We start from the raw sequence: 14,503 nt of genomic DNA, 5'->3' as shown, positions 1-14,503 counted from the left end.
TGTTCATACCATTTAGGCTTTATAATTTAATCTAACAGTGCTGAAAAATGATGACTTACCTCAAATGAAGTGAGCACTACAAACACAAGCCTCTTTGATCTTTGCATTGTCCCAGTCTGCACGTTAATTGCTTGCAGACGCAGATGTTGTATTTTTTTGTTTTTGAGATTCTGCATGACTCGCGGAAACTTAACGGAAGACCTGGTGCGATTTTCACAGCCCACGACGTAAGTAGGCATTTTTGACGATACCGAATAATACGCAACTCAATCAGCTGTAATGACTTTTCTGACCCCGACATGCGCAGTGGGAACGGCCTGTGACGTGAACCGTGAAGGGGTCTATACCATTTGAATGATCAAGTTAAAGGTGCAGTGTGTAATTTTTAGAAGGATCTTTTGACAGAAATGCAAAATAATTTACAAAACTATATTATCAGGGGTGTATAAAGACCTTTCATAATGAAACGTTATGTGTTTATTACCTTAGAACGAGACATTTTTATCTACATACACCGAGGGTCCCCTTACATGGAAGTCGCCATTTTGTGCTGCCATTTTTCTACAGAAGCCCTTAAAGGACATTTGTTTCTTAAGTTGTCTTCGACGATGACTACCGTTACTTCACTATGTGCTTCAAAAGGCAGGGGATGAGCCGTGGACTAAGCTGTTGGTTGCAATTCGCAAAAAAATGTACACACTGCACCTTTAAGTCTCAATAGGGAATTAACATGCTTTAAAAAATCAGTAAATTAAACCTTTGTTACCAAGGTTTGTCATGTCACAATATCAAAACAATACTGTAGGCCTATACTCAAGAAAAGTTAATAGTTAAGTTTATAGTTAGAAACCACAGAGACAAGTGGAATCCATGCCCATAAATCTCGTATGCAAGATTAACAATGGATTTCAAAGTGATTTAAGATTGAGTGTGAAAGGGGACTAAAAGTTTCAAGACCTGCTTGAACGACGGTCAAGATCATTTTAAATTCAGGTCAAATGACACTGATCCCGACAGTGATGGATTGCGACCTGAGAATGAAACCAAAATGCTTGAAGATAAGAGAATGTTCCTGCATCCGGATCCTATCTACTGTTTCTGACACTGTACTGGTTAGTTTAAATGAGTAATTACAGCACGGAAAACATACTTTGTCTAAATGTGGTTTAGAAGTGATACGTGCAGGCTACAAGTTTATTTATCTGCCTACTAGAAATGTATTGGAGTGGATAATTTGGTCAATATTGTTTTTTGTTTAGTTTTTTTTTTTTCAAAATACCATAAACATTTTTACCACACACACATTTCACAGTCCAGATGTGGAATTTTAAGGGATATGAGCTGAACAGATGTCTCTCTATGCTATTGTAGGCAGACTGGGATTATGGTTGCACACGACCAGCCAGGGGGGTGCAGAGCTCCACATGTGCCAGGATTATTGTTTTTTTATGTGCTCGGCAGAAGAGACGTTTATTTCTTCTCAAAATATATTGCTAAAAGTCCTTATGTCTGCCTAGCTCAGAACTGCATGGGGGATAATAAGAGAACAACCCCTGTTGCCTTAGAGATTACCCTTGATATGGAGTCTGGATGGGTTACAGTCAGTGCATTTTGTCAGATTTGATAAATTCATGCTGTTATATGAGATTGTGACTTCACCGTTGGAAAATGTATAGCCAAAACGTGGCTAACATAAGCGTTTAAAGTCTATTGGATTATCAAAATTACTTAATAACTATTTTTTTTTTAAATATCAGAATCACAAAAAATTCTCAGTTTGTTTGGCTCAGCAACATGCATGAGCACTATCTCTATCTAAATTTTATATGCAAGTCTGCCGCCTAAAGTGCAAAGCAGGAACTACACCGTCATTGCATACTCGACGTGATAACTCGACTTAATGTCTTGGGATAATCCGTCTCATATTTCTTAACATCCTATATTTAAACCGTTATAGCCCAATATTAATTTATATTATTAGAACGACCTCCAAACGTAAGGTGTCACATAACGACCATATCTCGTCCAGTAGGCCTTTATACGGCGCTGCGCAGACCGACCGGCATATGACATCAAATGCCGCGAGAGCGAGCCAAAAGCTGTGCTGTCGCGATACTTGATGTCATAAACCGCTCGGTCTGCACAGCGTCGCATAAAGTTGAACACTCCTGTTTAACGCTTTGTTTTGGCACGTGACCGGAAGACAGCTGCTTTCAGGAAGTGTTGCGTGCTTTCAGTTTGACATGATGGAAGTTGGGAGATGAACGCAGATGACTTACAACAAACGTTGCTTGCCGATCACAGCGCGTTTCCCAATACCGAAAGACTAAACAAACAACAAGATAAGCTACGATCTGTGACCGGTCAAACTGTTCACTTGAACGTCATGTTTTCAAGTTAGCAGGCAGTGCTAAAGGGCGAGCGTTCAGGCTAACGTTACATACAAGCTTTAGCCCTGTGTCACTGTCACTGTTTGCTTTTTTGTCGTACAAGTTGTCGGCTTCGTTGTATTCTGTGAATAGTTTAAAGGCGACATTTATATTTATCATCGTTTAGCAAGGACACTTTCTCTTATGAGAGCAGAACTTTGCATCGTTTAGACTGGAGAAAGTCAAGTGTTAACTTTATTTGGACTGAAATGCTCATGGACTGCGGCTGATCTAGGAACAGAGAGGTATCATGACAATGGTAAGCTTTTGACCACAGTGGTGTTACCTCATAGATAGATGATCCAGAGGGATGATGTGTCATTCACAAAGACATTTTAAGAGTACTACTCGAGTTAAACTAACAATAAGGCTGCCATTTGCTTATTTATGCCTATTTAAAAGCATGACATGCTGGTTTTCTTGCCTAAAAATCTGTGACAGTTTAAAGATGATTGATAAAAAGTGACTAAGCAAACAAGCTAAGCATGCGAAAGAAAAAATGAGTGGCAAAGAAATAACCCTGTTCTGTTAAATGTGTTAACCTGCATATTATTGATGGTTTTAAGTTGATATAACCTAAATTAAAGTTAAGGAAAGTGTTAATGACATTGTCAGATTTGTTTTTATCTACTGCAACAGCAAACATAGATGTTCACTTTCAGACAATATTGATGCTTTCTTTTCCCAGAAAGAATGTAATATTCCTTCATATAATTTATTCAATTATATAAAGTTATACAAAAAATGAATATATTTTAATTGAACTTTAATTGATTTGATGGCCACTATTTAGAAAATGATTACACATCACATTTTTCTTCAATGTCATGCAGCCAACTTTCCAGATATGGGTCAAATTCCAAGTATAGGTTGCCATACTTTGGCCTTTACATCACTTTCACTTTCGCTCATCTATCCACTGTTTCACTTTTAAGATGTCATGTTTGTCTTTCTTTGATTCCTCAGACTTTACATGACTGGAATGAGCGCTGAATGAACTGTTAGGCTCTGTTCTTTGCCTACAAGTAATTACTTCAACTAGCCCAGTGCATTCTTCCCTTCCTATAATGTTAGAGGGACTTGTTGCCTGGGTGCTCAACACATATCTGGGCAAGTATGTCAGCAACCTTAACACCGACCAGCTCTCCATTGCACTTCTTAAAGGTATTTAAGCATATTTACTGTAATGATAGTGTGTAAAAAAAGACTGGTTTACAATTCTGATGCATTTGGTTATGATCCAGGTGCAGTCGAACTGGAGAACCTCCCACTACGAAAAGATGCACTCAGAGAATTGGATGTGCCCTTTGAAGTCAAAGCAGGTTAGTGTTACTACAGCATTTATGCATATTTATAAGCTTTAACTTAATAAACAATGCTCTTAGAGATTTTTTCTCTGGCTGATATAATTGGATCATGAGATCTAAACATGGCAGCCAACATGTTAATAGATGACTTGTATGTAGAATATATGGGGGTTATATAGATATTATAATATAAAGGGTAATAATACATGGAACTTCAGCTATGCCCCCTAAGGGTTAGGTATTTAATAATGCTTTTGTGAAGCTACATTAATGCAAAAGTGCATCCAAACAGGATGATCCGGCTATTCTTGTGTAGTAACAGAATTTGCACATTTAGTGCTGCCTCTTTCCTTTAAGGATGAGTCCATTTCTTTTTTTTTAAATCCAAATTATTTACTCACCACAATGTCACCCAAAATGTTGATGTCTTTCTTTGTTCAGGCGAGAAGAAATTATGTTTTTTGAGGAAAACATTCCAGGATTTTTCTCATTTTAATGGACTTTATTGGACCCCAAAATTTAACAGTTTTAATGCAGTTTAAAATTGCAGTTTCAAAGGACTCTAAACGATCCCAAACGAGGCATAAGGGTCTTATCTAGTGAAACAATTGTCACTTCTGGCAAGAAAAAAAAGCACTTTTAAACCACAACTTCTCGTCTTCCTCTGGCTGTGTGATGCGCCAGCGCAACCCCACATAATACGTTATCACGAGAGGTCACGGATGACGTATGCGAACCTACGCCCCAGTGTTTACAAGTGTGGAGAAAGAGAACCATTCCGGTGTTGTTGTATTTATGATACTAATTAATGTCTTTGTGTCAGTTTATTGTTTAAAATGGTCCGCAGATGTGCGTTTCATATATGTAACACGTGACCTTTCCACAACATTACGCAATTACGTGAGGTCGCTCTGGCACGTCACATGACCAGAGATAGACAAGAAGTCGTGGTTTAAAAGTGCATATTTTAATTTTTCTTGCCAAAAATGACAATAATTTTGCTAGCGTTTGGGATCGTTTAGAGTCCTTTAAAACTGCAATTTTAAACTGCATTAAAACTGTTAAGTTTTGGGGTCCATTAAAGTCCATTAAAATGAGAAAAATCCTGGAATGTTTTACTCAAAAACATAATTTTTGAAAAAAGACATCAACATTTTGGATAAAATGGTGGTGAGTTAATTATCTGGATTTGTTTTTAAGAAAATTGACTAATACTTTAATGGGCGGTTTCGCGGACAGGGATTAGACTAGTCCTAGACTTAAACACTTTTAAGAGCTCTCCAAACTGAAAACAACTTGCACTTACATATCTTCAACTACATCAGGGCCCTTTGTTTTACCTCAAAATGCACACAGGTAATGTTTTTAGTAAGGCATGTTTGTTAAAACTACTTATATTTCCTAATTAAACTAAGACCTAGTCCTGGATTAAGCTAATCCTGGTCTGGGAAACTGCCCCAATGTCTTTGTACTATGTGCTATTTGTTTTTATTGTACTCAACTGTTTTATGCTAGAGTAAAGACTATAACATTCTCTGATGATATTACTCTGTGCTATTATTAGAACGTATAGTAATAATCATAAAATATTTTTACAGGTGTCATTGGAAAGATCACCCTTCAGATCCCCTTTTACCGACCACACAGTGACCCATGGGTCATCTGCATGTCCCAGCTGAACTTGATAATCGGTCCTGCCCCACCACAGGAATATGACGAGGAGCAAGAAAGAAAAGCTGAGAGAGAGCAGAAGAAACAGCTGCTCAAGGCTCTAGAAGAGAAGTGGAAGGTACAGACTGAGTTTGTGAGTGGTTTTTTAAAAACAATCTGCTAAATCACATGTGGTTAAAGTCAGAGCTCCTTCCCTGTAAATGGAAAATGGCTCACTTGTAAATGTACATTGTTACAGTGTAAATGACAAAAGGCCAGATTTACTAACAGCTTGCGCCAGCGCAAACCATTATTTTGGCGTTAAATAACGACTCATGATTTACTAAAGACACGCAGTGTTTAATTAGTGTGTAAAGGTGGGGTCTAGTTATTTTTGCGACTGACCTTATGGCATATGGATTTCTAGAAGTTTCCCTTTCAGACACAAAATTTATAGGAGGAGAGTATTTAAATGATTCATGGAACGAGATTTACTAATGTTTGCGCGTGTGATATTACTGGTATTTGTGCCATTATTTAAAAAAGCATGTCTTAAATCATTTTGCGCTTGGAATGGCTGATTGTTGCTGATAGGAGGAGGTATCACAGAAATCAGAGGGCTCATGGTACAAGGGAGAGGATTTCTTCCACACGTAACAGTTATTTTGGAATGCCAGAGAAACATGTTCAAAAATATTGTTTGCCAAGGCGTTAGATCATCACCCGCAACTGCAGGAGCATCAGCTCTGGTCATTTGCGACCCTGAACTAATTTGCGCTGCTCTTAGTAGATAATGTTGGTCATTATGGATATCAGGTGTTGCCCTGAGTTATTTAAAGGAACAGTATGTAGGATTGTGGCCAAAAATGGAATTGCAGTCACAAAACTTGTGGCTAAAACTGGTACTGCAATCACACAACTGGTGGCCAATACACAACATGACAACATCAGTTGAGGGCTGCAACTCCACTTTTTAAATGACAATATCCTGGCCGGACCACTGTTTGCAGTGATATAAGTATTTGAAATGAAAATGATTTCTTAATGTCTAGTGACATATCAGGGCCATTTTATGATTAATTGATATACATTTCTTACATACTGCAACATTTTAGGAAATAACCCGCAGATATTACCACTACCATCGGCGCTTTTTTGGAATTGCGCTCTCACACCTATTTGCCCTGGTTAGTAAATCTGGCCCTAAATTGGGTATATTGCTGCCTTGTGGAAACATTGATAAGATAAAAACCTTGAAATGCATATAGTGCTCTAAGTGATTTGTATGTGTTTATTTACCTTTTATCATAATTTAGCGTATTTAATCGCACGCTATTTTTATTTTGTTATTACAGTGTATTTATATGTTATTACACTGTAAAAAAAACTTTTGCACTTAACATTTTTAAGTTTAAACAGTTTGGATGAATTAAGTCATTTCAACTTTTCTGACTAGTGAGGAGTTGGTAAGAATAAAAACAATTAAGTTGAATGGGCTTAAGTTATTACACCTTTATTTTTATATTTTATAGCAACTTCTAACTAGTCAAAACAGTTGTAGTGTCTTTTTAATTTTAAGTTGTTTAAACTTAGACATTTAAGTGCAATAAGGAATTTTGACAGTGAATTAATAAATTGGAAACATGTTAAAAATATGCAGCCTAGGGTGGTCCTTATAATGGGTCAATTTGAGCGAAATTTTGAATTGTTCCTACAATATCTAGAGGTTGCTCAAAGTCTTTGAATATTTCCGAAATCACTTTTTTTGCAAAAACTGTACCATTTAAAAACGCACAACACACATAAAACTTGCTTCTTGGAGGGTAAATTTGTTTCAGTTATTTCAGTCTCTTCTGATCCGAGTAACCATATAGCGGACTTGCTTCGTGTTGCTTCAGCCATTGTCTCAGTGTCTATTGTGCTTCATTTACATTGAAGCTTTCTTGTTTTGAAAGACATATCACAACTAAAACAGGATTTTTATTGCATGGAGCATGGTCAAATAAGTCCATTGCTGCCATAAGTATATATTATTTAACAATTATACATGCTAGCACAAAGTTTCACATAATATGCAAATGTCTTAAACTTCAAAGGTCTTGAGCAAGAGCAACCTCTAAATATTAATTCATATAAAAAAAACATGTTGGTGGGGTGAGAGCATTAACTTTTAAAAGTTGAAAAATAAGGATCACCCTAATGCAGCCCTACTTATATTTTCTCATTTTCATTTATACGTTTACTTTTTTATTGTAATATTTATTTGTTTTATTGTGCTTAATCTTTCTAGTGCTTTGATTTGCGTTTTACATATAAATATGTTAATATTTTATCAGAGTGAATGTGAACAGAAGGGGGAATCTTACTGGTACTCCGTCACTGCCTCTGTTGTCACTAGAATCGTTGAAAATATTGAGGTAATTTTAAAAGGTTATACTTTTCTTTTTATATTTTAATTTCAGACATAAAAATTCACTGTTTTTCTCTCTATGTTAACAGCTGAAGATTCAAGGTGTCCACTTACGATTCGAAGATGATTTCTCTGACCCTAACAAACCCTATGCCTTTGGTGTTTGTATCAAGAATGTATCTGCGCAGAACTGCTCCAAAGAACCGGTAAGTTATTCACCATGTTATTCGGTATCTTCCATGAAATTGCTCTTTACATATTGTTACATGAAAGCGAATCCATTTCCTTGCAGGCACAAAAGCTTATTCGGCAAAAGGAGCTGGAAATCGGTGAATTTAGTGTCTACTGGGACACAGAGTGCAGTTTGCTCGGAGATCTTCCCTCCGCAGAATTACAGGTACATGTTTTAATGTCAGGCTACTCAATTAAGCATAATTTTTTTTCGTTATATAGAAGTATTGCTCTAAAAACTTGTCCGTTACAGGAGGAGATGAGTAAATGTATGCAGAGCCGGGAGCATCAGTATATATTTGAGCCAGTGTGTGCCTCTGTTTTGGTAAGGAGGAATACCTGTAAAGAGCCGTTAAGGTCTCGACAGACACCACGTGTTGAGGGTCAAGTACAACTGGAACCCCTCTCACTTCGCTTGTCACAGGTAAATATTGTGTAAATATATGTATTGATCGGCAAATACACAGTGCGCTGGTATTGATTTGTCACTGTTGTGTCAGAATTTTGAGCAGTATCCAAAGTCATAGTTGTATGTTGATGGTGTCTGCACAATAGGTTCAGGAGACAGATCCAGTGTCTGATCCCTTTTGGTTGTGTGAAATGTGATCTGCATTGATTTTATGCCTCTTCTAGTTGTTTATTTAATTCAGATGATTGTGAATGATGAGCCTTTTCTTTTATAGAAAGAATAATAATGTATACTGCGTGTGAGCTGGATTCAACCGTTTATCCTACCTCACATCTCAGTTTCTATTAACTACAGGTTCAGTATCAGCAGATCATGGCGTTTCTTAAAGAGCTGGTCCGTAGAGAAAGGGAAATGCTTTTCCGAAAGTGGAGACCTAAACTTCCCATCCCTGAAAAGTATGAAACTTTTTAACCTTTCTGTCCAAAAGGCCTCAAAATGTCATTATTAAACATATGAGGTCTAAACATTAAGTAGGTCATGCAAAATAAAACGAACAGCTTTTGAAAATGTCTTTCTGTGCTGAAGCCGTCGGCAGTGGTGGATGTTTGCTATTAATGCCAACCTGAATGAAATCAAGGAGCAGCGCAGACGGGGAAACTGGTCTTTTGCTTTGCACAGGGCACGTGATGCCAAACTCTACAATAACTTATACATTCAGAGGCTTAAAGGAATTGCTTTGAGTTCACAAGAGGAGGTAAGAATCATGGATTTACAGGATTGAGAAGTGTTCATATTTATTTAAAAATCAAAGCTAAATTCTATTCTGTCCGTGAATAGATTGAATTTGAGAGGATTGAAGAGGAACAGACATTCGAGGAGTTAAAGATTCTCAGGGAAACAGTTTATGTCTCCGTCTGCAAGCAGGAAGAAATTGCAGAGGTAAAACAAGCTTGGTTAACTTGCATTAGTACCCCAGCAGTATTATGTTTTGAGGATTCAAGGTTTTAAAGAAAGTTATGACTGAATTTCAATTTTGCATTGTCAAGTACTGAAAAAGTTGAGAATATGCATTGGGGGCGGTTCACATTTTGCGTCTTTGTGTTCAAATGCATTATTTTGAATGTTTACGTGCGGCAAGCACGCTCAAATAGAGATCTGCTCTTGGACAGAAGGAGGAAAGCGACATGGTCGCGTTTTCTGTGCGGTTTTAGGCGCGAAATGTGAAGTGTCCCTTATGTGTAATCACCGTAAACTGTTCAATTCAACATTCAACAGTAATTAATCACTATCTTTGATACCGATTTAGAGTCTTCGAGAGCCCATGAAAGAAACCCCAGCCTCCACTCCCTCAGGATCCATCCCTAAAAGTGGAAGTTCTGGGATGATCCAGTATCTGCAGTCCTGGTTCCCAGGCTGGGGTGGCTGGTATGGGGGTGCTGAAAGAGGACCAGTTTCAGATGACCTTTTACCAGAAACTGCACAGTGGGAAATTCTAGGTGAGTTTTCTATTTATGGTGAAGTGAAACTGAAAATAGATTTATAATGTAGTGCTGTGCATGTAAGTACTGTACTATGACCCTTTATTAGCATAATAATTTCTCTCACACTAACTGTGCGTTTACACCAGCCACAGTAGAAGCGGCAAAAATGTGCTATTCGTGCATAGTTGGACGCTTGAACATTTTGAGTTTTTGAATGAATTGATTCATTCGCGCGAGAAATTCTAGTCATTCAAGACATTCACGTTACTACTTGAGCAAGCTCCTGATTGGTTATCGCGGCGCGTATAAAGTTCAGATTTTCACGCGGCAACGCTCAATTCACGCGGAACGCGCCATCCGCATGTACCACACCGCAGGATGCCTATTTGCATCTTTGCATTGACTTAACAACTTGTGCTTGCCGCCTCTTACGCGTCTGGTGTGAATGCCACATTACAGTTTATTTGTAGCACCACATCCCCCGGGGGGTGGGGGGTGTGGGTGAATAAAATGGGTAACTAATGTGGTCAGGTCGGTTATTTTCGTATGCATACAAAGTTACAAAAGTTGCACACATTAACAAAAATGGCTCTGTGATGTCATTTTTGTGACGCGTCAAGTATAAAACAGGCTTTAAACCAGGTGTGTGCAGAGCCTGCCATGTGAGAGGGAGGTAGTGAAAAATGCCTTGTAATGTCATGTAATACAGAAAGCGTCTATACAATGTATAACACATCTATCCTCCAAACAGCTGAGACGGATGATCTCTTTGATCCTTTGGAGGATTCGCAAACACTGAATACCGTCACACGAAAGGATCATCTCTTTGCACGACTGGACTTGGTCCTTGAGAAGGCAGCTGTCACACTGTACCATCAGGACAAAATGAAACCTCTCTTGAGTGAGAGTGGCGTCATTCAGCTAGAGTTTTCAGGTGCAACATGCCTTCCCATTACTGTTACAAAGTTACAATGGGTTGCTAACAGTTAGTAGTACATTCTTTATATTGCTTTATAGGGGTGAAGATTGGGATTGAGTCTCTACCTCGCTCTGAGTCCTCTTTACTCAGTGTGAAGCTAGGTGGGCTTTTTCTCCGTGACCTCACTACACAGGGTTCCATCTTTCCTGTCCTTGTTTCACCAAAACCGGTTAGATTCTGACATTCAATTCATGCTACTTTGTTCTCCACAACATTAATTTGCAAGTAAAATCTTGCTCTTTCTTATTTTAGGACAAGGTTGTTGTTGCTATCAATCAACCTGTAGGTCAGACTAATACCACAGAAATAAGCAGTCAGGGTGAGTAATCTAAAAAAAAAAACATATAATTTTATGAACACCTATGTGAGAGACTTAGAAGATTTTTGTACTTTTTTTAAGCCTCTGAAGTGGAGTCCTCAGCACCTCCTGTCTTTGAGATGATTTACGAACGCAATCCAATAAGGAGCAAATTTGAGAGGAGACTGGAAGTCAATACTAGCCCCCTTAATATCATTTATAACCCTCAAGCCATCAAGAAAGTGGCTGAGTTTTTCTACAAAGGAAGAGTCCACTCCTCAGGTGTGTACTGAGAATACGCATTCTTGTTCAATTCTTCAAATAGCTTTTATGAAATATGAGTGCATAATGGTTTACATGACTTTTTACAGGGTTCGGATATCAGTCTGAGTTAGAACTGAGGGTGGCGGAAGCTGCAAGGAAGCAATACAACAAGCTGAAGATGCAAACTAAGACGGAAATCAGACAAACCATTGATCAGCTGCTTGTTGGAGAGTTTATTGTAAGAAAGATATTAATTTAAGTATGTTGAGTTACGTCTTTATTAGTTGTCTAGCCATAACTCTGCTGTGGTTTTTCTACCACAGGAAAACAGTAAGCACTGGACTATGAAATTGGATATATGTGCTCCTCAAGTCATCTTCCCAGATGATTTTCAGTCTGAAGACCCCATACTAGTGGTGGTGGACCTTGGGCGTATCCTTCTTACTAATTCCCAAGGTAACTGATTCTGGTCTAAAATCATTTGCAGTTCTCATTTTATGCATTGGCCACTGGTGACAATTGTATTCTTGCTCCCACAGAGGATGATAAAACAAATCCTAAGATTTCTCAGACAGAAGGAGAGAGCGATGAAGAGTTTCAGACACCATTAGCAACACCTCCTGGGTCTCCATCCCCAGGGTCTCCGCCTCCAGAGCAAGTAGTGGATGTCAAAGGTCAAGAGAGGCAATGTGACATAGCCAGCCTTAAATCAGCAGAAGGTGCCCAAATTGTCGGCAAGAGCTTGTATGAGAAGTACTCTTTATCTTTCAATGACCTCCAGATAATGGTTGGTCGTTATAAAGACAACTGGAAACATCTACAGGAAAGTGAAGTAGGCCCAACTCACGTGGTTGAAAAATTCAATGTTTTACTACAGCTAGAGCAGAGACTGCGGTACACATCAGACCCTCAATATCCAGGGGCTATTCTCTCAGGAACCCTACCAGACCTCAAGGTGCACATCAATCTGGAGAAAATGACTGCCCTCAGAAGCTGCCTGGCTAGACTTAGTAGTTCTGGGGCAGATGGAGTTAAGGGTGACAAGAATGGGGATAATCTCAGATCTCCTGACCCTCTGCCACTTCGTCACGAGAAGATTTTTCAAAGGGAGGATAGTGATTGGAAGCTCCAAGGTTCTGATAAAAGTCTTACTAAGAGTGTTATGGCACTTGAACAACATACTAGAGAGGTGCTTGTGGAATCAAAACTTCTTCTTGTACAATTTAATATCAATTACATGCAGCTTGGCATTGAAAGCAGCGGCCGGTATATATCTGTTCTCAAAGTGTTTGGAACGAATGCAAATTTTGTAAAGCGGCCATATGATGCTATGGTTTCCCTCACAGTCCATGGATTATATCTTGTGGACACATTGCAGACATATGGATCTGACTTTGATCTTCTTGTTGCATCTCATAAACACCTAAGTTTCGATGTACCAACTGGAAGTTTACGAGAGAGCCAGCCCACTTCACCAGTCTCATTAGATGACAAAACCCCAGAACTGCCAGGTTTGCACAGGAACTCGTCTGATATTGCTTTTGACAAAGTGTCTCCAAGAGGAACTCCACTAAGTGACCAAGAGGCTCTGATTAAATTGGAATACCAGTTTGTTAGCTCAGACTGCCCCTCAATGAAATTGGACAGGTCTCTTCAGGTCACTAGCATGCAGGTCAACAACCTGGATATTATTCTCAACCCTGAAACCATAGTAGAGCTACTGAAATTCCTCCAGGATTCTTTTCCTAAAGAAGAAAACTCTCCAACGCAACAGATGGCACCACTGCCTAATGGAGAAGACAATGAGGAAACCTATCAGTCCACTTATGTCCAAAATAAAGAGTTAACTGTAGAAATCCACAGGTTAAACTTGTTGCTTTTGCGAACTGTTGCAATGGGAGGTGAGAAGAAAGGTATAAAAATTGCTACAGCCAGTATTAACGAGACAAAAGTCAATGTTTCCATGGGAAGCCGATTGGATGTCAACGGATCTCTAGGATGTATCCAGCTTGTAGACTTGACTCAGGAAGGTGTCAGAAGTCATTTTGTGGTCAGTATTGGGAGCCTAGAAGACAGTGTCTCCACAGATGGTGAGTCATTCTTTCCCAACATTGGCATGGCTCCCTCTGAAGCTTTGAGTTTCCACTTTTTGGAAAGGTCTCAGGGAGAATGCTCCCTTCAGCTTCAAATGGCATCTTTATACTATAACCACTCAGCAAAGTTCCTGAAAGAACTCAGTTTATCAGCAAATGAAGTAGAGGACAATTTCCGTTCTATGTTAAAGAATGCAGCTACAAAAGTCTCTACCGTATTGGTCACAAAAACAGCAGAGTACAGTGGTATGGTTTCTCTCTTTGACACCCCATGCAGGAGATCCAGGAGACAGAGTCAATCCTACTGGGCAATTGACCCTTTTGAGGATGAAGACTTCCCGGTCCCAGAAAAGGAGCCAGAATTGGATTCTTTTCTGGTCAAGCTGACTCTAGATATTAGTATAGATTCCCCTGTTGTGTCTATTCCTAGAAAGCCTGGTCATCCTGAGCTCCTTGTTGGACACTTAGGGAGCATCAGAATTCAAAACTTTATAACAGGGCAAGACTCAGAGGGAGAGAAACTGCAGGTTGAAGTTAAGGATATAAGACTATATTCAGTCAACACAAGCAACCAAGTTTTAAGAAAAGCAACGCGGCTTAGTAGCAGCTCGACTTCTGGACCCTCACCTTCTCATAACGGCAACATTAATCTGAATGAGCCCCAATTTACGCGGCATGACTTCTTTGAATGCTTGAGCCTGGGGAAAGGTCAGTTTTAAGTATCAACAGTTGCTAAGACCTTTTGTATCTCTTATTTGAAAAGCTTACAAGGTAACATTTATATTCTCCTTCTTCCAGCATTTCACATTCTGAAAGATGCCTCCATCCAGCTGACTGTTGAGAAAGTCCCTATTGATGAAAACTTTTCCTTTTTGCCATGTGAAGAACCTTACCAGAGCACCGGGTTACTGAGAGTAGATGGCAAATTTGTAAATGCTGTACAGGTAAAGCA

At 38.9% G+C, this 14,503-nt stretch overlaps 1 protein-coding gene across 1 annotated transcript in view; it reads left to right on the top strand.

Moving 5' to 3' along the window:
• The first annotated feature begins 2,203 nt into the window (after positions 1 to 2,203).
• Positions 2,204 to 14,503, top strand: part of vps13d (vacuolar protein sorting 13 homolog D) — a 54,651-nt gene continuing 42,351 nt past the window's right edge. The window contains exons 1-20 of the mRNA XM_073875193.1: positions 2,204 to 2,688; positions 3,396 to 3,593; positions 3,674 to 3,751; positions 5,335 to 5,525; positions 7,723 to 7,803; positions 7,886 to 8,002; positions 8,089 to 8,193; positions 8,281 to 8,451; positions 8,791 to 8,891; positions 9,022 to 9,190; positions 9,274 to 9,375; positions 9,743 to 9,932; positions 10,669 to 10,851; positions 10,935 to 11,065; positions 11,149 to 11,215; positions 11,297 to 11,476; positions 11,566 to 11,696; positions 11,782 to 11,914; positions 11,998 to 14,259; positions 14,350 to 14,495. Of these exons, the coding sequence (XP_073731294.1) occupies positions 3,497 to 3,593; positions 3,674 to 3,751; positions 5,335 to 5,525; positions 7,723 to 7,803; positions 7,886 to 8,002; positions 8,089 to 8,193; positions 8,281 to 8,451; positions 8,791 to 8,891; positions 9,022 to 9,190; positions 9,274 to 9,375; positions 9,743 to 9,932; positions 10,669 to 10,851; positions 10,935 to 11,065; positions 11,149 to 11,215; positions 11,297 to 11,476; positions 11,566 to 11,696; positions 11,782 to 11,914; positions 11,998 to 14,259; positions 14,350 to 14,495 (4,635 nt within the window). The 5' untranslated portion in view covers positions 2,204 to 2,688; positions 3,396 to 3,496. The remainder of the gene's footprint in view (positions 2,689 to 3,395; positions 3,594 to 3,673; positions 3,752 to 5,334; positions 5,526 to 7,722; positions 7,804 to 7,885; positions 8,003 to 8,088; positions 8,194 to 8,280; positions 8,452 to 8,790; positions 8,892 to 9,021; positions 9,191 to 9,273; positions 9,376 to 9,742; positions 9,933 to 10,668; positions 10,852 to 10,934; positions 11,066 to 11,148; positions 11,216 to 11,296; positions 11,477 to 11,565; positions 11,697 to 11,781; positions 11,915 to 11,997; positions 14,260 to 14,349; positions 14,496 to 14,503) is intronic.

Source organism: Misgurnus anguillicaudatus, chromosome 13 (assembly GCF_027580225.2).
Source record: "Misgurnus anguillicaudatus chromosome 13, ASM2758022v2, whole genome shotgun sequence".
NCBI lineage: Eukaryota > Metazoa > Chordata > Actinopteri > Cypriniformes > Cobitidae > Misgurnus > Misgurnus anguillicaudatus.
The sequence above is the reverse complement of the archived record's forward strand: the minus strand, read 5'-3'. Positions and strand labels throughout refer to the sequence as shown.